This window comes from Phalacrocorax carbo, chromosome 4 (genome assembly GCF_963921805.1).
Source record: "Phalacrocorax carbo chromosome 4, bPhaCar2.1, whole genome shotgun sequence".
In the NCBI taxonomy this organism is placed as follows: Eukaryota; Metazoa; Chordata; class Aves; order Suliformes; family Phalacrocoracidae; genus Phalacrocorax; species Phalacrocorax carbo.
Genome location: NC_087516.1, coordinates 26255713 through 26280283, shown reverse-complemented (window position 1 = coordinate 26280283; position 24571 = coordinate 26255713). Strand labels below are relative to the sequence as shown.

Below are 24571 nucleotides of genomic sequence, written 5' to 3'. Positions count from 1 at the left end.
TACAGCTATAATTTACAAATGTTATCCGGGTACTTTTGAACATCCAAACATTTTACACTGACACTACAATGATCAATATTTAATAAGCCAAATTAAGTAAGAAATACTTCACCCTAGTCTGAAACCATGCTAGCAAAATTAATCTATGGTACTATGAAGTTACCAGTGTCTCCTAAAACTCTTCTTACCCTCCCCCCCATTTTATGTTCTACCACAACAGTCCTGCTCTACACCAAAATCTGGCATGAACATATCTCAAGCAAGCTATAAAAAAAGATCATCTGATTAACTATCATAATGAAATCCATGTTATGCTATTTCCATTACACAATTGTTTAAATTAATAACTTAAACAAACCCAGGTTCATTCTTATCCTATTTACCAACCCCTTGCAAATCTGTGGATAAATATTCAAGTACTTTTGTTTTGCTTTAATTGCCACATTATTTTCTTATACTCTTTTGCTATGATACCGTTAACTCTCTCAACTTAGCTCAAACGATTCAGCTCTCTCCACTTCACTGGTATACCAGAAAGGGAGGGTTCTAAAAAAGCCCACCTCTTAGGCTGCTATCTGAGAAGTCAACTGCCAGCCTCTCCTGATCTCCCTAGCTTTACTTCTTTACAAACCAACACTCCACCTTAACCCTTTGGTACCCCAGAGCTCAGGATAAGTACATTGCATCTGCTTAGCTCACCCTTTTGCGAGAAACAGGAAAATAGCAAAAAGGCAGAATATATTGCTCTACTAGGAAGTGAAGTGCAGGACACTGTCCTACAGCGAAATGGCAAATTCAACTTCAGAAATATTGAGGTCTAAAATTATTGATTCCTGCCCCAGTCACAAAGAACTACCAAAGCAAGAGATCATAGTTCAATATTTTGGAAGTATTCCTTCAGACGCACTCCAGCTTAAAAGCCAGAATCAAGTGCATCTCCAGAGCCTGACCTTGTTATTAAGAGAAGCAGAAATGTCACATCATAGCCATGACTGTGGTAATTAAGTATATACACTGCACTACCAATTGAGATCAGCATATCAGATTTGCTTTCTCAGAGAGGGCTCTTGCTGACCTTAACAGCACAGAGCTCCGCCCACCTATGAAACAATCTGTTTGGGGCAGGGCAAGAACAGAAGAAACAAGTCTGCCTAAAGCACATTAAAGAGCAGTTTTCCTAGATAAGGTCAACACAACGAAACATTTTCTTAAAATGCTCCCACATTCTTTGACTCTACTATCAATTTCAGTCTTGAAGTTCTTCCACATTTCACATTCTATTTCATCTCACTGCATTCACATATATTTTCTAGAGTTATGCCTGTTTTAATAAAAATATGTGAGACTTTTGCACACTAATTTTTTCATTTACTGGTCAATACTATGTTAATACGTAACTTGTATTTTAACGTATCTAAGGAACTACAAATATGAATACTGTGTGAATTCTGTAGTACCACTAACAGACTCGGACTAGAATTTTCATATTTATCAGCTTAACTTATTAACTACATCTTCATAAGATTCTTTAACAAAATGTCTTAACAAGAGACCAAACCTGTGCCAACCTTAAAATTCTGTATTGCACACATTTACATACAAGAACAATACCGAGAGGGCATTTTTTCAGTCAGATCACAAAACATCAAATATTGAAAACATCTTCATTTTGCAAGAGTTCTACCTGGACATCACAAGTTTCAGTAAAACTTCTTTTATTTAAGGTGTCTAAATACTGGTTCTTCCTAATGTTCAGCTGTTAAAACATAATTCTACCAAAAAAGTGTGAGAGAGAGTACTTCCACAGCAACTTAAGCCAGTCTAACAGCTGCCAAGGTCCTACTTTCCTCCTGGTCCCAGTAGAACTAATGTAAAGGAGGGGGGAGGATTTTGTGCAAGTGTTCATACAACTCTGCAGCAGAAATCTGAATTAAAACTATCTTAGTAAGAAACTTCTTTCATTTTAACCCAACTCCCTGATTAGATTCACCACAAACATTGCAAGTAAGAGAAGGGGCACAGAAGTGTGAAGAGACCAGGCTGCAGGAGGAACGTGACACTGCTTTTTGGTACTGCCTTAGGACAACTTGAAAAAAAAACCTGAAACTTCAGCTCTAGCATCTAAACTATTTCTGACAAAATCGTTGTGTCAGTCACGTGCACACAGAGGTGTCACTGACACAGCTGTGCCGGCATAAGCCCTAAGTGCAGTTATACAATCAGTACTTGTCTCACTAAGGGATAGTGCAGTTAAACCGGTAAAGCTGTGCCACAAAAGCTGTGTACATAACAGCATATTTACACTCCCATACTCGTCTAAGGGCCCCTACACAGTCATAGGCTCTAACTATGCAAGGTATTTACAGTACCTAGGAGCATTAATCATGGGCAGGAGTTGCCGAAATCTAATCTGAGTGACACTGAGATACTCAACATCAGAATGGGCACAGTTCAAGGGACTCCTGTTCTGGATAAGCCCATTCAGGAAAGCCTAAACAAACAATTTTCCAGGAATGCAAGATGCATTTTCCTTATCTTTTTACACACAGTTCTGTCTGATGCAGAACAACTGCAAAACCCTGCAGAAAAAGTATGCTTTAATAATCAGTTTGAACGACACTTTTATTAGTTATAAACACACAAAACTATTTGATTTGATGCAGATTCTGCAGGCAATTCTTTAAGTTTACCCTACTTAGGTTGCTAGTAATTCTACATATAAAGGAATCACAGGATTCAGCTCATTTTAAATCGATTATGCTAATTCACTCAGTCCCAGAGCTTGAAGACTTGCAGAAATAGCTCAGAACAGTTTTTCTGTACTGGCTTCCCACATGGACACCCTTATTCCAAAGTGGAAGGGCTTAACTAACACCATGAAGGCTCTAAGAGTTTCCAGAAAGGGAGCAAATACAACACATACCATGATTTCTATTTATATATGCTACCTTATTTCACAATAGCCTCCTGTACTTAAACACATCCTAACACGGCATAAACATAAGACTTTCTCACAGTTCATTTTCAGCCAAAAATAAAAAGTGACATATATTTGGCTTATTTAGCTTGAGCTAAACTACCTATTTAAGTAAAACATGGACTAAAGCATTTGTGGGTTTGGGGTTCCACCCCCCCTTCATAGAACACTGTACAAACATACTTCAGAATCTGAACACGTCACCTTAAACTTTTATTTTCTAAAGTAATTAGACCTGTACAATCATTAGTCTCTCCTTTCCCAATGAACTGTTGATCTTACTAGCTATTAATGAGTAGAAATGATGAAATAATGAACACAAATTAGTTGTCTGTTGTCACAAGACAAATAGGAAAAGGTAGACAGGACAGCCCCTATTAGCATTCCATCAGAATGACACACAGGATGAGCTCAGCTCTTAGACGTGAACATAGCCAAATTGGAGTTATACCATATGACTGAGTTTTATGGTGTCCAATAAAACATAAGAGCCGAATGAAGCATCTTCTGTAGCCAGGGATATTCACAACATCATTCGAAGACTAGAGAGGAGCAACCCATGGGCCTCAGTATAATTCTGTTACAACATACTAGAATAACAGAGATCTGGTCCTCCAACAAGGTTATTTTTGCTGCTCACAGAGATACTTCATTTATTATGTAGATACTATTTTATTAAATACTCATGACAAGCACATTCGAGTGTTCCCATTTCAAATATTACAAGTATTAACACTGACATAATCTGATGGGAAAACGCTAGATAAGTCAGGAGTGCAAAAGTGGACTATATCCCTCAAGTGCCTTAAAGAATACTATTTCTCAAAACTCACACTCTCTGCCATAAGAGCTAAATTGTTTATTTTCCTTATCTAAACTGCAGCAAAGTTTTACTGAGTTTGTCAGAGACAAAAAGATAGTCTGCATATTAAAGATAAGGTTTAACCAAAAGCACCTTCTCAATTTAATACCAGCAGCAATTATTAGTGTAAAAGTGATGAAGAATAGTAATGACAACAATCCTTACTAGGATTATAAAACAAGCTAGAAACCATTTAAGAGGTCAACAATTTAAGAACTACACTAAGTACTTGCACTAGTTTAACAAGTTTAACACAACTGAAAGACCATTAGACAACACAGGACTGGACTGTTAACCAGCACTTTCCTGCTGTTTATAGTTAAACAAATTTACTATGATAGAAAGTTAACTTCATTTAAATTTTATACTGAGTAAAATGAACTAACCTTAGGACTCCTACACTTCTTTCATATTAAAGCCAAACTCCTGAAAACAAGCACAGAAGAATGAATGGGAGACTGGGAAGTTTAAAGTATTGGCTAATTCCTACTATCCCATAAGTCCATGAACAGTTGTGGTCAGAAGGTACCACGTGGTAGCTGCGGCCTAACCCCTAATCCTAAACTGACTAACCCAGTCCTGTAAATAGCAACTGCTCTCTTTCCTCAGGTTTCTAAGAGATTACCAAAGACAACCAAATGAGCCCAACTCCAATGGAGACCAAGATTTTTTCTGTTTTCCACTTACTCCCAAAATCTTTAGGATTCTGCCAACTGATATGTAGACCATTCACTAGAACTCTGGGCTCAACTGGATACACATTATCATCAAAAAATACCACTAACTGAACACAGGAATGAGCAATAGATCTTGCATTCCCTGCACAAATATTCCCACTACCAATACTTGGCAAACTCATAGCACGGGCCAAATGATCGCTAACATTATATGTTAAGTATTTTGACTCACCAATTTAAGTAATATTTGTAATACTAGTGCTTATTAGTATCTATGTAATACTGACCTTAAAAGTGCAATAATATTATATTCGTAGAACTTGAAAAACAGCTACATGGTTCAGATAAACAGACGTAAAACTACAAGTAAACTAATAATTGAGAAAGATCACCATAGAACAACAAACAGTTTTAATAAAAACTTCCTAGTAAAAGATTTCATTTTGAGCCAACTATTCTTTAGTTACATCATGGTTTAACCTGGCAGGCAGCTAACCACCATGCAGCCATTCACTCACTCCCCCCACTGCAGGATGGGGCAGAGAATTGGAAAAAAGGTTAAACTTGTGGGCTGAGATAAAGACAATTTATTAGGACAGAAAAGGAAGGGAAAATAATAACTATGATAACAGAACATACAAAACAAGCGAGACAATACAATTGCTCACCACCCGCTGACTGATGCCCAGCCAGTTCCCAAGCAGTGGTCCTGCCCCTCTGGCCAGTCCCCCCCAGGTTTTTGTTCAGCATGTCATATGGGATGGAACATCCCTTTGGTCAGTTGGAGTCAGCTGTCCTGGCTGCGCCCCCTCCCAGCTCTCTGTGCACCCCCTGCATCCTTGCTGCTGGGGCAGTACAAGAAGCTGAAAAATCCTTGATTTAGTGTAGGCACTGCTTAGCAACAACTAAAACATCAGTGTGTTATTAACCTTATTCTCATCCTAAACTCAAAACACAACACTATAGCAGCTACTAGGAAGAAAATTAACTCTGTCCCAGCCAAAAACAGGACAATATCCACCCCTTGTTCTATACCATATACATAATGCTCTCGTCCTACCCTTTCCAGTACATCCCAATTAATCACCACCATCTTTCCTGTCTTGTGATATATACACACAGATATCATTCTCTTAGTCTATGGGCCATCCCTCTAAAACATCCATTGAATTCATTTAGTCCGTGACTTCGGGCTCCATCTGTCATAACAGTCCTTCAGGGCAGAAGAGATGGTGTGTGATGTTAGATGGTTGCATGGTGAAGCCAGTTCTGGTTCCATCATCACTGCGCTTTGCTCAGTTTCATCAAAATTCATTCTTCATTAATTTGGGCAATTCTTACTGTAATACCATTGATTTGGCATATAACAACCATAGTAGTGATTATGTACAGTATTATATAACAATTAACATCATATAATTCAAATCATTAGCTATTTTCACCCAAAATCAAATCCCCTTGAAGTACACATTGAACTTCCCCATTCTTCTGCATCACCCACCAAGCGCATCTAGGTCCTTGAGCAAAAGCAATCCCGCAAATAGGTTTACCTTTGCCCTGGGCAGAAATAACCCAGATTGCCTTCCTCGGCATATTTTTAATGTGCACTACAGGGACTTTATCCCCTTCTACAGTATGTAGAAGTTTTGACTGGGCAGGGACAGCTCAACTGGCAGATGCTCTAGTGTTGACTAACCAGGTGGCTTTTGCTAAACGTGTATCCCAGCATTTGAATGTCCCAGCACCCACTGCTCTCAGTGTAGTCTTTAACAATCCACTGTATCATTCGATTTTCCCAGAAGCTGGTGCATCATATTCATATTCAATGTGTTAAGTGATACACCCACTCAATGTCATGTTCTTTAGCCCAGGTGTCTATGAAGTTGTTTTGGAAATGAGTGTGACTCAATTCTTTCTGGGGTGCCATGTTGCCATAAGACTTGCTTTTCAAAGCCTGGGATAGTGTTCCAGGTGGTGGCATGGGGCACAGGATACTCTTCCAGCCATTCGGTGGTTGCTTCTACCATTGTAAGCAGATGCCGCTTGCCTTGGTGGGTTTGTGGGTGTGTGATATAGTCAATCTGCCAGGCCTCTCCACAATTATATTTCAGACATCGTCCCCCATACCACATAGGCTTTTCCTGCTTGGCTTGCTTGACTGCAGTGCACATTTCACATTCATGGATAACCTGTGCAATACTGTCCATGGTCAACTCAACCCCTCGATCACGAGCCAATCTGTATATTGCATCTCTTGATGGCCTGAGATGTCATGGGCCCACCAAGCTAGAAATAGTTCACCCTTATGCTGCCAGTCCAGATCCACCTCCACGACTTCAATCTTAGCAGCCTCATCTACCTGCTGATTGCTTCAATGTTCTTCAGTGGCCGGACTCTTAGGTACATGAGCATCCACGTGATGTATTTTACAACCAGGTTCTCTACCCGGGCAGCAATATCTTGCCACAATGTGGCAGCCCAGATGGGTTTGCCTCTGCACTGCCAGTTGCTTTGCTTCCATTGCTGTAACCACCCGCACAGGGCATTTGCCACCATCCATGAATCAGTATAGAGATAGAGCGCTGGCCACTTTTCCTGTTCAGCAATGTCTAAGGCCAGCTGGATGGCCTTTACCTCTGCAAACTGGCTCGATTCACCTTCTCCTTCAGCAGTTTCTGCTACTTGTTGTATAGGACTCCATACAGCAGCCTCCCATCTCCGATGCCTTCCCACAAGACGACAGGACCCATCAGTGAACAAGGCATATTGCTTCTCATTTTCTGCCAGTTTATTATACAGTGGGGCCTCTTCAGCACGTGTCACCTCCTCCTCTGGTGATATTCCAAAATCTTTGCCTTCTGGCCAGTCCATGATCACTACCAAGATTCCTGGGCAACTGGGGTATCCTATTTGAGCCCGTTGGGTGATCAGTGCAGCCCATGTACTCCATGTAGCATCAGCTGCATGGTGCTTAGAAGGGACCCTCCCTTTGAACACCCAGCCCAGCACTGGCAGTCGGGGTGCCAGGAGCAGCTGTGCCTCAGTACCCACCACTTCTGAGGCAGCTCAAACCCCTTCATATGCTGCCAATCTCTCTTTGTGAGTTGGAGTACGGCGGGCCTCAGATCCTCTGTATCCCCAACTCCAAAACCCTAGGGTCGACCTTGAGCCTCCCCTGATACTTTCTGCCAGAGGCTCCAGATAGGGCCATTCTCCCCGGCTGCGGTGTAGAGCACATTTTTTACATCTTGTCCTGCCCGGACTGGCCCAAGGGCTACTGCATGAACTATCTCCTGTTTAATTTGTTCAAAGGCTTGTCGTTGCTCAGGGCCCCATTTGAAATCATTTTTCTTCCACGTCACTTGATAGAGAGGGCTTACAATCAGACAATAATCTGGAATATGCATTCTCCAAAAAACCACAAAGCCTAGCAAAAAGGAAACACAAGCTTTTTTTAGCTGATAGAGACATGGCTGTTATTTTGTTCATCACATCCGCTAGAAACTGACGACATCCATCTTGCCATTTTAGTCCCCAAAACTGGATCTCCTGTGCAGGTCCCTTGACCTTACTTTGTTTTATGGCAAAACCAGCCTTCAGAAGGATTTGGGCTATCTTCTTCCCTTTCTGAAAAACTTCTGCTGCTGTGTTGCCCCATTCAACGATGCCATCAATGTATTGTAGGTGTTCGGGAGCCTCACCCTGTTCCAGTGCAGTCTGGATCAGTCCATGGCAACTGGCAGTGCTGTGTTTCCACCCCATGGGCAGTTGATTCCAGGTGTACTGGACACCCCTCCAAGTGAAAGCAAACTGTGGCCTGTACTCTGCTGCCAGAGGGATTGAGAAGAATGCATTAGCAGTATGAGTTGTGGCATACCACTCGGCTGCCTTGGACTCCAGTTCTTATTGAAGTTCTAGCATGTCTGGCACAGCAGCACTCAATGGTGGAGTGACTTCGTTCAGGCCATGATAGCCTTTTGTTATCCTCCACCCAACTTCCACGCTGGCCTTATGGGACTGTTAAAAGGTAAGCAGGTTTTATTGGTCACTCCTTGGCTCTCCAGTCAATGAATGAGCTCATGGATGGGAATCAGGGAGTCTCAGTTGGTGCAACGTTGCTGCCAGTGCACAGTTGTGGTGGCCATCAGCATCTGTTGTTCTTTGACCTTCAGCAACCCCACAACGGAAGGGTCCTTCAAGAGGCCAGGCAAGGTAGACAGCTGTTTAGTTTCCTCCAGCAGCTATACCAAAAGCCCACCAGTACGCTTTTGGGTCCTTAAAATACCCTATCCTGAGGCAGTCTATGCCAAGGACGCACAGAGCCTCTGGACAAGTCACAATGGGGTTCTTTTGCCACTCATTCCTGGTTAGGCTCACTTCAGTCTAACTGAATACAGTTAGCTGTTGGGAACACCCTGTCACTCCAGAAATAGAGACAGGTTCTGCCCCTGTATAGATTGATGGCATTAGGGTGCACTGTGCACCGGTGTCCACTAGAGCCTTATACTCCTGTGGGTCTGATGTGCCAGGCCATCTAATCCACACAGTCCAGCAAATCCCATTGTCCCTTTCCCCCACCTGACTTGAGGCAGGGCCCCTCTGGACCTGGTCATAGTATTCGCCATTCACTTCTTGTAAATACAAAGAAGTCGTCCCTTTGTTAAGATCAGAAGCGAGATCAGCCCTTCTACTCTGTCTGGGGACCTGCCCACTGGAAACTGGAACAGCAATTTTCCTGGAAGAACCCTCTTTTGTCACTGTTTTTCCTTGCAACTCACATACCCATGCCTCTAGCGTCAAGGTAGATTTGCCATCCCACCTCCTCATGTCCTTTCTATGGTCACACAGGTAAAACCACAGGTTAACCCATGATGTGTATCCACTATATCCTCTCTCTTGAACAGATGGATGCTTACTCCTAACAGCCAATATATTGGTCTGTACAGGTGGCGAGTAGGGCATACCTACTTTGAATTGCTGGAATTCCTGGGACAGTTTCTCCACAGCCAAGACACAGGCCCATAGGCAAGAAGAAAGACTTTCTTTGTATTGCCAGAGTTGGCCAGACAATTCATCCATCATTTGTTCATCTTTCCAGGTCAGTATTGCCAATGGGTCGGCATATTATGATGGCATACTCTGCACAAACTTCCACCACATGGGTTGTGTACACCTGACTTCATCTGGATCTTTGGATACCTGCTCATTGACCAGGTCATCACAAATCTGCAGCACACCTAAATCCCTCAGGTACCAGATACCTCTCTCCATTGTGGTCTTGCCTGGGTGACATACAACATCTTCCTTGAAGGGATACCTTTCCTTCACACCTGACAGAAGTCACCTCCAGAGGCTGAGGACTTGTGCCCCTTTTCCAATCACTTTGTCAATGCCCCTTCCCTAGAAAGGGATGTTGCTTTGCTTCCCTATCTTCTAATTCCAGGCTACTGGCCCCATTACCCCAGCATCGGAGCAGCCAGGTGATCATGTGTTTGCCTGGATGATGGCTGAAATCTTTCTGCATATCTTGCAGTTCACTCAGGAATATGGACTGGGTAGTTACCGCCTCGTTTATGAATTCTGCCTCTTCCTCCTCCTCTTCTCATGATGGCCTTGCTTCAGAGTAACCTGCCTCATCCACTCCTTCCTCCTTCTTAGTAGGGGTTTATTCCCTTACTAAATGAGCTGACTTTCACATCTAGTATTTCTTCTTGTAATTAGGGGCGACTGATACCAGCACAGGTTGGTTCTCTGGTTCAGCTGCAATGCCTGTCACCAGGGTGGAGCAGCAGCACTGCCTGTTGTTTTGTTGTCAGATCCTGAAACCTTCTCTTCCCCTTGGGGGTACTTAATAGTGTTGAACAGGGCTCAGTAGGCATAGGCCAAGACCCAGCATGTGAGTGACTTGTGTTTCTCTGGAACTGCCAGGGTGACAGCATACTACTTCCAGTATTTTACTAGTTTTTCAGGATTCTGCACTTGTTCGGGGGTGAAGTTCCAAAACACTGGAGGTGCCCGCTGTCCTAGGTACTTGCCCGTACTGTCACACATACCTTGCCACTCAACTATCCAGCCTTCGGACAGATCTCTAGGTGGTATTCTTAAATAGTTGTTTAACTTCAAACAAGACCTGAAACACATTCAGGAGTCATAGCAATAGGAGCATGTTGGTTTGAACATCCCACGTATATTAAAAATTCTCCAGAGCTGTTGTAACTAGCCTAAAAGATAAGGGGAAGAGGAAAGAGTGGGGAAAAGTCTTCCCCTTTGTCTCTCCCATAAATTGGCCTCCGAGGAGCAAATATAAGAAGTGTTAATATATTATTAGTTTCTAAGAGATGGTTCCCAAGTTACAGAGATGACAGCAATGCTGAGTACAAATACCAGATTAGTCTCATGACCAGTAATTTTATCATATCATAAACAAGTGTTACCCAGCACAGCAAAATGATAACCTTAATCCAGTCCCCAGTGGTCATAAACAGCATAACAGGGAATATATGCAGCAAGTAAGGTGTTACAGAACACAATTCTGAGAGCAAATAAATCAACATTGCAACCAGCGGCTATTAACCTAATAATGAATGCTTATAACAAATTTGTTTTAACATGCTCTGGTCAAATGTGTCATTACCTCGAACCTTTGAGCCCCAACTGAGCATGAAAAAGGATTGTCATGGCTTAACCCCAGCCAGCAACTAACCACCCTACAGCTGTTCTATCTCTCCCCCCACAGCAGGATGGGGCAGAGAATTGGAAAAAAGGTTAAACTTGTGGGCTGAGATAAAGACAATTTATTAGGACAGAAAAGGAAGGGAAAATAATAACTATGATAACAGAACATACAAAACAAGCGAGACAATACAATTGCTCACCACCCGCTGACTGATGCCCAGCCAGTTCCCAAGCAGTGGTCCTGCCCCTCTGGCCAGTCCCCCCCAGGTTTTTGTTCAGCATGTCATATGGGATGGAACATCCCTTTGGTCAGTTGGAGTCAGCTGTCCTGGCTGCGCCCCCTCCAAGCTTTCTGTGCACCCCCTGCATCCTTGCTGCTGGGGCAGTACAAGAAGCTAAAAAATCCTTGACATCAGTGTGTTACCAATATTATTCTCATACTAAATCCAGACACAGCACTATAGCAGCTACTAGGAAGAAAATTAACTCTGTCCCAGCCAAAACCAAGACAAGTTACCATAGAAGTGACTTACAGAGAAACTCCTTTGAAGGCACAGATCTACAGATCCATTCTGCATTATTTTCCAATAAGAACTGGAAGATATAACCAAACACACCATAGACTGACTTAAGAAAACCAACAATGCATAGTAATGGCATTTCAGTATCCTGCTTATATAATTACAGGAAACAGGTCTAAATCTTGTCCTGCCTAAAATCATAGGCATGGCTTGAAATACACAGTTGACAAAATTCTTTTTGGCAATGTATGAAGGATCTCACAAAGTACTATTTTAAAGTTAAGATGATCTTCACATTTCAGAGGAACACAGCCTGAAGAAGCATTATGGATCTCCTATCTGTTCTACCCCTGAACTTTTTCAACCTAAAAATCCTGACAGCTTTGCATCTACCAGAAAAACCCAGCCTCTGATTTGAAGAGGATTCATTATTGTAAGACAATAGCGGAAACCTCTGAACTAAAGAGTCTACTTAAATTCTTCAGTTGGTTTACACGGAAAGTTTTACCAGGTGTGGCAAGAGAGTTTGAGCCTCTGTCTCTACATTTTCTTTCACAAACAGAAAAACCACAGTAATTAAAAAACAAACCTATACTGGAGAAATATAACATAGGAAGAGACACCTGGGTGGCCTCTAGTCCTACGTCCTGCTCAAAGGGGGCCCAACAAGAGCAGGCTGCTCAAGAAATTGTTGAGTTTTGAAAATATCCAATGATAGAGATTCCACAATCTTTCTGGACAATCTGTTTAAATGTCTGACTACATCATGGTAATTTTTCTTCCCAGCATCTAGTCAGAATTTCCCACATTCCAGCTGTGTCTCTCATCCTATCCCCCAACACTTCTGAGACAAAACCGGCTCTTCTCCAGAGCCTCTCATTAGGTACTTGTGGATGACATGAAGATGTCTCAACAATGTCAGTTCTCTCCTCTCCTTGCACATTATGTGCTCCAGCCCCTTAGCCACCTTGATGGTGTTCTGCTGGATTCATGCCAGTATATCAATGTCCTACACCAGAAAGCCCAAAACTGGGCACAATACACCCAGATACAGTCTCATAAGCATGGAATAGAGGTGAAGAATCACTTCTCACAACCCACTGACTATATTCTTGCTAATGCAGCCCAGAATGTGGTTGGGCTTCTTTGCCACAAAAGCGCTGCTGAATCATGTCCAACTTGCTCTCCAGTAGGTCATGCAGGTCTTTTCCTGCTAGCCTGCTTTGTTTCCAGTCAGTCTCCAGTCTGTATATACTGATGCATGGCGTTATTTCCTCCCAGATGCAGGACATGGTACCTACCTCTGTTGAACTTCAAAAGGTTCCTGTCAGCCCATTAATTTCTCCATCCCTCTGCATAGCAGCCCTGCGCTCCAATTCACTGACACCCACACACACCACTTTTTATCATATGCAAGCCTTCTGAAAGGCTGAACAGGGACTGGTACCAACATAATAACGTCAGCTAAAAAGTTCTCATCTTTACACCTTTTAATTAGCCAGGCACGCTCTAGCTTTATTCACACAAACAGTCCCACTGAACTCGCTAAACTTCTAATGACTTCAGTGAGGCTATTCTTACGAATCAGAAGTTAAGCATATGTATTGCCAGAAAATGGACACTGTTTAAAAAAAAGAAAAGAATCTGTTGCTGATTCAGAAGCCATAATAGAAGACATCTCATTCTTATATATCTGCATTGGCTCTACATGATAAATGGGAAGAAAAGCATCCACAATTTCCAACAGGCCCTTCTGGTAACACTAAAGCATAATTACTACTGAAAATTTCCATGTTAGTGGATGAACTTCTAGCACCCAAGACTGCCCAAGTACAAACAAACCAAAGTAATGAAGTTTTCCTGAGCCTGAAGATTAAATGCTTACGGCTTTTCCAAACAGCAAGAAAATTTCAGAGAAGCCATTTAGCATCTTACTGGATGGAGGCCTGTCACTAGTGGTGTTCCCCACCGCTAGTCTGTGCTGGGTCCAGTCCTGTTCAACATATTCATCAATGAACTGGACAATGGCATAGAGTGTAACCTCTGCAAGTTTGCCGATGATACCAAGCTGGGAGGAGTGGCTGACACACCAGAAGGCTGTGCTGCCATCCAGTGAGACCTGGACAGACTGGAGAGCTGGGCCGAGGGGAACCTGATTAAATTCAACAAGAGCAAGTCCAAGGTCCTGCACCTGGGGAGGAACAACCCCATGCACCAGTACAGGCTGGGAGCTGAAATACTGGAAAGCAGCTCTGTTGAGAAGGACCTGGGAGTGTTGGTGGACAACAAGTTGACCATGAGCCAGCAATGTGCCCTTGTGGCCAATGGTATCCTGGGCTGCATTAAAAGGAGTGTGGCCAGCAGGTTGAGAGAGGTTATCCTCCCCCTCTACTCTGCCCTAGTGAGACCACATTTGGAGTACTGTGTCCAGTTTTGGGCCCCCCAGTTTAAGAAGGACGTGGAACTCCTTGAGCAAGTCCAGCAGAGAGCTACCAAGATGATCAGGGGACTGGAGCATCTCCCTTATGAGGAAAGGCCGAGAGACTTGCGTTTGTTCAGCCTGACCAAGAGAAGGCTGAGCGGGGATTTCATCAATACCTATAAATATCTAAAGGGTGGGTGTCAGGACGATGGGATTGGACTCTCTTCAATAGTGTCCAACGACAGGCCAAGGGGCATCAGGCACAAGTTGGAACACAGGAAGTTCCACTTCAATATGTGGAATCTTTCCTGTGAGGGTGACAGAGCAGTGGAACTGGCTGCCCAGGGAGGTTGCAGAGTCTCCTTCCCTGAAGACAGTCAAAACCCACCTGGATGCATGCTGTGCCCCCTGCTCTAGGTGTGCCTGCTCAAGCAGGGGGTTTGGACAAAATGATCTCCAGAGGTCCCTTCTAACCCCTACCATTCTGTGATACTATAAACTGACACAAATCACATGACAACTAAAGGCAATGATAAAAGCAAACACCAGAGCTGCTCACTAGAGCCCTAAAAGCCTAAGAAGTGACATGGCATGGCAGACTACTGTTACCTTTTCCTCCTCCCTTTCTCCTGCAAGTCACAAAACAACATAGTGGACTCCAAAACAAATACCCACTTCTCCCTTGGAAATTAAATACTTCAAGTTTTGCCATTATCCTAGTGTCTCCACGTGAATGGTATTTTGGATTCAAGCAAGTCACAAATGTTAACTTCTACTTCAGATATCTGCTCATGCAGATATTCATATTCCATAACTGTCGTTGAGTTATTCTCAGGTCTACCCCAGTTTACCTCCCATGCAGATAAATCCCTGCCTCTTGATATTCTTAAGAGAAGAACATTTTGTGGTAGAGATATCAGCAACCCTCTCCTTGCTATGAGGAAGCTATGTTTTACCCAATGTGTTACCCTCAGTTCCAGAGTAGTTGTTTTACTCTAAGGTATCTATTAGCCTCTGACTTACAGATGGCCAGAAAACACCTTACATTTCCACAAAATAAAAGAAACCGGATGGCCAATTAAACATTGATTCCTTCAATGCCAGCATAGCATAATTTCTTTAATGCGCAACACCAATGCTCTATTAAAATTGAAGACAAGTCACGCAATGTTTAACACACCTGATTAACTACAACCACTTCTCAGCATCAGTCTTCAAGTGACCACAAGATTTTTAACATATTTCTATTCCTTTTTAAATGCCAGGCAGATTCTCTCTCATAAGATAGCTGCTTAAAAACAGAGCGCAGGTAAGGATTTGGCTACCCACTGCAGCATTCCAGTAACTCTATTCTGAAATAATAACAGCTAACCTCCACCAAAGCCTTATCCCACTTATCAAAAGTGGATACTATTCTCCCTCCACCTATTTATTGGTTTCTCCATCATGCTGCAGCCTCATACTTTTGTTCAAAGTATGTTTTGTGACTTTAGTGTTTCAGCCCCAAAAAACAACATAACAGATTAATTAAATTACAGAACAAGAAAAGAAATAAAGTTGAGCAACTGATGCCTTAACCAGACTACGATTTGTAGTATGATCTGATTTTAATATACTGCTTACTCATTTTAGAATTTTAATACAAGCAGACTACAGTACCCTTAACACATATTTAACCAATCAAGTTACTACCTAGGCTAAGTTCTCAGCTTCATCTTTGTCAGAGATGCAGTACCTCATCTACCTTAGCATTTTAAAGCTTCTTCCACACACAAAGGTAAAAAGCTTTATTTAAATCATACTTTGGAGAACACTTCTGACAAAGAAACTGTCATTAGTTTCATCTATTTAATTCAAATATTAAAGAGATGCAAAATTACAAGGATCTCTCTTAAATACACAATATCCTACTTCTTAAGTTAATGATTAGGCCTTGTAATAAAACTAGAAATAATAAAGCAAGCAGAGCAAAAACGCTGCTGCTGTGCAAGTGTGAAAAGACATTAAATGCTTTCCCAAAATACACAAGAAGCCCCAGACTCAACTTATAAAAATTAAAAATCCTTCATCTCTCATCTGTAAACCAGAGAACAAAATAGCCTAAAATTCACATTTCAGTGATTTCCCAAAAATGCCATTTAAGTCAAGGATACAAAGCACTAAGTAATATGCAACGTATATTTAGTCATATGAATGGGGACGATCCATAGCATCCTTGCCCAGATCCACAGATCCTTATCCACAGCAGGGATAAACACGCTGTTTAGAACTCTTTCTTCACCAATATTTAGAAGTGAAATTTGGTCCTTCCGATACATGCTTCAAATGCAGAAAGATTAATTGCCATTGAGCTGCTCCCTATTAAAAACATTTCTGGTTCCACCACTATTTCAGCCCAAAGGTGAGTACCAGAAGACAGAGAATAAACTTCCTATGTAGTTTTTCCAAGTGTCCCTGTCCCCTCCCCCAGGCATTTGTGCTCATACTGCACCTGCAAGGAAGCAGGGGGGCTGCTCTTCATGTTCAGGTGTAGCTCGAAGCATCACATCAAGAACAATTTAGGTGCAGATAATGCGAGCCACTTGGCCTTCAGAGGACATAAAACTTCTAAATAACAAATTTAGCATCGCCATTCTTGAAAAAGGTTTCTTTTTTTTGAAGAAACAAGGCTTAATCATCATTTTAGTACACAAATCACAGAGGAAAACCCCCCTTTTTTGTCCTCTATGACTTGTAGTACTTAGTTATACCTCCAATTCACCATCTCACTCCATATGTTTTCATGCTCAGTGGTACTGACATAGTTTGACTGCCCTAGAATATACAAACATCCACAAAAAACTTTGCTTGCAACTTATATGGCCATTAAGTGATGTGGAAATTTTGCATTCAGTACAGGGGAGTTAGTATATTCTGTAAACAGCAATTTTATACCTACTCCTAATATCAGTATAACACTCGTATGTAGCTTGCTAATGGCAGAAAAAAGAAGTATCAAACTTTTCTGTATTGTAATTTTAAAATTCCATCATTTTAGCTTCCTAAGAATTGTGGTCTTATTTCTAGGAAGCTCTAGGCAGCTTAAAAGCTATTTCATAATATTACTTATTTCCAACATTCTGTACTGAGCCCTTCAATGCTTATACTAAGGAAACAGGAATAGTGAAAAATGTGCTCACTAGATCCAACCTTTACAGGGAGAAAACTCAGCATGGATCTCCCCCAAAGCCTATGTCAGTTAAGGTTTCTTTTTTTCTACATAAGCAGAAGGAAAGGGTCTTGAAGCCTTTAAACAGCACTTTCAAATAAAGACTTCTTTGTTCCCATAATATCAGCTGGTTATGTGCAGTACAAGGTCTAGGTTTTCTAGCTGTGGTACAAAGGTGTCCACCTAGAAATTTCTGAGTTTACATGCAATTCTGTATTTGCTGGCAAAATCAGCCTGGGCTCTGAAAGCAGCTGTAAAACAAGGCCCTTACATTTTTCTAGGGGCTAGCTAAAGCTGCATAGCAACACTTATTTTAAACGCACATCAACTACTGCTACCCTGAGCGTGTTTTCCTTGAATCATTAGTATCTTTAAAAATTTCCTTCTTTATTTTTCCTCTGTGACTATGTCCAGGTTTCCAAAACACCAGCTTTAAGAGTTACATATTCACATTAATATTTTACAAGCATCTAACCTGCATCATCATCTCAAGTAGGACGACAATGACGACACAACCATTAAAACCTATCTGGCTGACGTCCACCAACTAGGATACAGACACAGCAAAAGCTGTACGGACACACCCCTGCAAACGCTTGCTATACATTCCCCCAAACTGACCAGAACTTATTTCACATCCCCCTGAAAGTAGTCAGCGTCTCTTACAGACCACCACAATCCTTAGAACATACTGTTCGGGGAATGAGATAACGTGATTGAAATGAGTGAGGCTTTAAAAGCATCCACCTGAAGGTGAGTAAGCCTACAGTGGGATAAGGGAAGTTCTATATTAAAGTAACCTAAATATGTAGGGATTTACTCGCAACCCTTTTAAAAATAAGAAAAAAAATTACAAGCACGCTCTGCGGCCTCAGGCCGGGGCTGCCCGAAGGGGTGAGTTCCGGGGATGGGGAAGATCACGGACCCCCACCTCCGCCTCACCACCTCCCGGCCCGCACGGAGCAGCCCCCCCCGCGGCGGAGAGGCAGGCGCGTGGGCCTGGCCGGGCGCGGGCGGCGCGGGCCCGGGGCGCCCCGCGCCGGGCAGTGCAGGGCAGGCCCCACCCCACCCGGCAGCATGCTCCCGGTGCACCGGTGGGACCCTCGCCGGGTGCCGGCCTGCCCGCCCGCCTGGCCTCCTCGGGACGCGCTCCCCCCGCCGCCACCGCACTTCCTGGGCCCGGCCCGCCGGCCCCGCTCCCCCTCTCTGGGCCGCCACTGGGGGAGGGGCTCCGCGGCCCCCTCCTCCCCCCCCCCCTCCCGGCGGCTGGCGGGTCCCGTCTCCCCGGGAATCGCCATTCCCCTCCCCGAGGCCGTGGGACGGGCCCACCCCCAGCACGGGGAGGTGGGGCCGAAGGGGAAGCGGGGTCCCCGCGCAGGCCGGCGGGGCGCCCGCACCGTCCCCCACTGCCCACACTCACGCACGCACACACACACACACACGGGGAAGGGAGGCAGCGGCACGCTGTAGGGAGAGGCTCTGACCTCCTCGCTCTTCAGCACCTCCTTGAACTCCCGCTTGATCCTCTGCACCGCGATGTTAGCCATCTCCGCAGCGGGCACCCACTCGCCGTGCCTCCCAGCCGGGCCCAGCCAGCTCCACCGCCGCTCTCGCTGGATAACTCCCGGCCCCACCAAAATGGCGCCCGCCCCGAGCATGCGCGCTAGGGCGGCCGGCGCTGCCGCTGCCGCTGCCGCCGCCGCTCAGGAGGGGCCGCCGTGTGCGCGGAGCGGGTACCGGGGCTCCCCGATGATGGGGCTAGGTGCTGGCTGCTGGCGGTGGCAGGCGGTCTCGGCCGCCTTCTCTCCGCTGCCCCCGGGGGAAGGATGCCGCCGCCTCCTGAGGAGGCGTGGGGATTTTGCCCCGTTCGCTGCCCGCCCCAGGAGACACCTGCCTGCCGCCCGCCGCGCTGTGGGCCGGGCGGGGTCTTGGCGGCGCCTGGCGACAGCGTGAGGAGAAACGTCGCGGGCAGAGCCCTGCCGCTGGCGGGGCCCGGGACAGAGCTAGGGCGGTTGTGTTGTGGCTCCTGCCGCCGGCGGCGCCGGCCTCCCCAAGCCGGTACGGCCTTGTGGCCGCAGGGCGCGGCAGCGGGGATCCCTGAGGCACCGGACCCGGGAAGAGGGTGGAGGGGTGCCCTCGGCAGGGCTGAGCCGGGCTGGGGGGTCCGAGGTAGCAGGGGTAAAGTCTGATGTGTCCCTGAGGAAACAGCTGGCTCAAGGAGCAGCTGACGTCGTCTGGTGAAGTCCCTCAGCAAAAATAACCAGCGGGGGTTTCACATGCCTTCAGAATGTGCTCAACCTGCCCCTACAGCAGTTCCCGTGTATTTTTTTCCCCTTGTGCTCGCTGGCGAAAACTGCAGTTCCTTACACATCTCTCTCCTGGCCCAGCTGTTTGCCCTTTTCCTACCCTCACCCTTCCCTCGGAGACCTCCCATGGAGCAGGGGGGAACACAGAGGCCAGGCAGGCCCAGGAGCCCGTGACTCTGAGGAGACAGTGTAAGGAACTGCTGCTTTTTATGGATTCTGCTACAAGATTTTAAAAGTAGAGTAAAAGTGAACGTCACTCCTGTCTAATGGACTGTTACATTTTACTGCAGAAGCAAATGCATCAAGCCACATACTGTGATCTCTCTAGAATACCAGTGACCATCCCTGCTAGCCTGAGGTGCGCAAAATACGGTATGGTATAGATAGATTTTCAGAGAGGAACATGAGATTGCATTTGCAACTTTTTTACTTGGGAACTAGAGGCTTTCAAGACATTAAGGTCTATAGAAAGGTTTTATAGTGCCTCCTCTTAGTGGTGCAGTGCAGGACAATGTACAACATGGACATGTATCTCAACAAATGTCTGCTTCTGGTATCTGCAGGTGCTGTTTAGTTATCTCCATTACTATACACAGCATTCTGACTATTATATAACAATGACAATGAAGACAGTATAGGCCCAACCAATAAAAAAACCAAACTGGCAACTATATACAGGTGCATATAGTCCTTTTCCTGTGTGTGTTTACTCTTCCCCTGTGGTTTGACTGGAAAAAGTCTGTTTTTCTGCAAGGACGTTGTACCATGTGCATCTGTTCATTGAATTAGGTCTTCTTTGGACTAAAACTTCTTTATAATGCAATACGCAACACAGGTTTTTGGCTGAGGTTTTCAATACCTTTTTGAGGACCATTTTGCATTAGGCCTGACTTCTTTTTAGTGACTTTTAGTGTGACCTTGGGCCTTCATCTTCAGGATAATTTAGACATCTAAGCCCCACTGATGTGTCTTAAGTTCCTTTTGAGGAGGTAAGCTGTGGCTTCTCTGTGCCTTACGCTCTCACCTGTAAAATAAGGGTAATAACTCTTCTCTGCCTCTTAGAGCTGATAGATAAAAGTTAGGTTTATGGTGTGCTGAGCTCCTATTGAGTACTATAGACAAAAATTATAAGGGTAGTACATAAAATCTCCAGTTAAATGCCTCTTGTCTTTTCAGAAAGCTTATGGAAAGAAGCTGGGCTTCTAATATTCAGAGTTTGTCTGAATGGAGTGGAAAACATGACCTTTACAAAGTGTCAGAATCCTTTGTGTTCCTTTGAGTATGCTTGTATGGTATAGGTAGTAGACATCCATTAACAGCCACAGTAAAGGGCAATGATTTTGCCTGGTTTGTATCTAGGTTTGTTTTCATGTGCTTATTTGGATTACAAATGTCAGAGTCTCTTACCACTGAAAGCAAATCAAATTAATATGAATTACTCTATCTCTTTTCCTTAGTATACCCCTCTCCTTTCCCTTGCCCTTAAATAAGCATCCTTCACTTATCTTACAGCTGTTTCATGATCACCATATACTGTGCTAATTTTCTCTTTGGTAAAAGAGAAAGATAGAGAAAGACTTTCTTGGGGGTAAAACAGAGTAGTGATGAGTTTTGCCAGGGTTAAAATACTGCATAAAAATCTGTACCTTATGTAATCAGCATGCTGGGGTTATTGTATACCTGCTATACTCTTTTATGCTTTACTGTAGTTTACTATTTTACAGAAGACTCGACATTGTTTTAAGCCAGAACAGGACCATAGACTAGCAGTCTTTGAGTAGGTGTTTTGTTTTGGGTTTGGTTTGGTTTAGGGTTTGGCTGTGGGGGGCGGGGTATGAAATAAGAAAATGCTTAGAAAAAATTAGAACATAGCCTCTTTGTATGACTTCAGTGACTTCCATATGACTTCATGATATATTTTATAGTATGTTGATAATATAGTCCTGTGTCTGTCCTCTGAATTAATCTTCAGATTAATTTCATTAATCTTTCACCCTTAGAAAAATCCATAAACAAAATGTAAAACTGTAGTCTGTTGAACATAGCTCACTTTTTGAATGACAAAATTTTGTTGTATACCTGATTTCAGGAGTTTGTTTTGTCATTGATCCCATCATCAATTTAGCCTTATACCTTTTTTCAATATCAGCTTTCACAAACTGGCTACAAATTAGTCTATACTTTTGCCCGTTCGTGTTCATCATGACTAATAGTGTGTGAGATACAATTCTGGGTATCCACGCATTGTTTAGTATGTTTGGCATATTGCTTTGAAACACTTCTGGAAGTGGGAGCAGGAAATACGGTGTATTAAATGGAGTTCAAACTATGTAAGATTATTGCAGGAGGAAAGTTTATAGTAATATCAGTGGTTGTAAGACCTCAGCCCAAACTCAGTCTGGAAAGGCTGCCAATATTCGTTAGCTGATGCTAGGGTAACCAAGTGTCCTAAACACTATATCATTTCTCATGTAACATTATCTATCCTACAACCTCTATATAGGAAACAGTTCCCCACATTTTCATGGAAAAGTGGCTATTGTTCATGCACAAATTGCACATGTTGGACTCGCTGTATATACAGCACAGTCACTGTGTGCATGGTTCATCTGTCCGTGACTATGGATGCCCCCGAACCCCAGTATACTGCCTGGGGACTCCAAGATGCTTATGACAGCACTATGTGTGATCAAATTTCTGTTCTTCAAGTTAAGATTCTGTGTGACCTTTTCTCATTTCCATATTTTCTAATTTTATTCTGTTCATATCAATAGGATATTTTTCTAATTAGAATTACTCAGAGAGAATTTGAAATTATTGAGATTGTTCCCTGCGATTAGAAGAAAATACCATTTTTTAAACTATAACTTTTCAGCATGCAACATTCTGTTCCTCTTTTGCTGCTTTGTGTTTTTGCATAACTGGACTTCCTCCCTCCTTATCTTGGCCCCTTCAGTTTAGAAAAATAAAAAATGTCAGGCTTGATCTCTCATTGTTGCTGGATGGTTTCTTATTGGAGAGGAGAGCTGTCCCAAGAGATCTGTGTAGTGATTTCAAATATAGAAACACTATAGAAACTTTAGAAACCCGCGTTTAGAAATAGGGGTTTAACCTGTAACATATTTTTAATTCTTATTGCGTTTATTTCATGAGGCATCCATACAAGGATTAACTTTACAGGCTGTATTAGTATTAGATGGTGTGCACTTTGCATTTAAATGTTCTTACTCTTATTTATAATAAAGCTTTACTAAAAAAAAAAAAACAGCAACAAATAGTATTCATAAAACTAGGTTATTTTTAAGTTTAACCCTCATTTCCCACCAAACTTACACCTACAGCTCTCTTTCTGTCATCCCAGCTTTTAACAGAGGCCTACACGCCAGAAGTTGTCTTTTCTATCTGCATATCATTTAGCACATTTCAGAGACTATGAAAATAAATTTAGCCTGCACGGTTATTGTCTGTCATATTGTGTTCCTGTTGTGGCAGCGTCTGGATGACTCAACTCATTCCGAAGATTAGCTTTATCATAAAAATAACTAACTGGTTGTGCAAGTTGACCGAGTTCTAAGTTGTCATCTTAACTTTCCTGTTCCTCCTATACGTGCCCACGTCCGGTCGTGTGGACAGGTGTAAGAGTGCCCTCTCCTGGGTGGAACAGGGCAGATGGGCTTGCTCGTGCGAGACGGATCCCTCTGTTAGGGAGGGAGCTCTTTGCCTTACAAAGAGCTCATGACACTGATGCTGCCTTGTCCGATCTTTCCTTTAAAGCTGTTGAGGAAGAACTTGTAGGAGTTCTGCAGGCAGAAATGCTTAAAACAGTAGAACAGAAATTATTCAGTGTTCCTGGTAGAGAGAAGCAGTATTCGCTCATCATGTCTGCACTTTCCAAATTATATTTCTTATGTCATTAGCAGCTTAAACGTATATGCCTAAAAAGGCAGTAAGTGTACTAACTAAACATCAGAGTCGTCTGAAGTCATCCAGTTTGAATTCATATGATGCAATTCATCTGACTTAGTGGAGTTAGATCAGAAATTAATTCAGCTATTGATTTTACATCAATCAATCTGTGGCTTAAACAAGATCCAGGAAAGTTTTCATTAAATAATGTACATGCAGAATTTTTTTGTGATTTAATAATAACACCCTATTGTTATTCACTTGTTAAGGGCTTTTATTAGAAACTGACAAGACACCATGGACTTTTCATTAATTTGGTAGCCTAGCGATATCTTCTAAATTAATGTTACATCTAACCTGATGTTTTTGGTAGGAAAAGCTAGACTCAAACAGCCCCAATGCTTTTAAGTCTGTTAGCAAAATTATGGGGTTTTTTAAACTTCCGTTTCTGTGTGGAGGTGTGATTTTCAGCTGGTGGTACATATACCTTGGGATCTAGGGGCTGTTTCATGTGGGTTCATGAAATGAAAAAAAAAAGAAGAAAAAGTGGCTTCAGCTGTGAGATAGTTCTTGTAATTCTGCAGGAGGTCCCAAGTTTATTAATATTCTTAATAAGTGGGTGTCTACCTTGAAAAATTTGGCATCAGCAGAATGACAAGTTGACCACAGGGAACTAGAAGCATTTCTTCTGAAGAAAAAGGAGTAAAGCTATACTCCTTTCTTCCTTTTACAAAAAGAAGATAGCAATCTTTTTAAGGGTCTTTGCAAAATGAAAGCAAGCTGGAAACACAGAAATAGAGTTCACAACTTAACATGGCTATCATTATTAGTTTATGAGTATTACATTTGTAAGGGGAGAGATGATTTGGCCAGTAATATAAAGCATATAGTCACTGTGCTACATTGTTGCTATATTGTTTTCCACTCAGAAACATTTTCTACCCTAACTGAAGTACCATTTTAAGCATTTTGTATTTCCATCTATTAATCTAATAACTGATAGTACATTATTAAATC

General features: G+C 43.1%; 1 protein-coding gene across 1 annotated transcript in view; it reads right to left on the bottom strand.

Moving 5' to 3' along the window:
• The window catches only part of UBE2K (ubiquitin conjugating enzyme E2 K), a 49299-nt gene extending 30099 nt beyond the window's left edge, over positions 1 to 19200 (bottom strand). The window contains exon 1 of the mRNA XM_064449309.1: positions 18827 to 19200. Within this exon, the coding sequence (XP_064305379.1) occupies positions 18827 to 19000 (174 nt within the window). The 5' untranslated portion in view covers positions 19001 to 19200. The remainder of the gene's footprint in view (positions 1 to 18826) is intronic.
• Positions 19201 to 24571: the final 5371 nt, after the last annotated feature.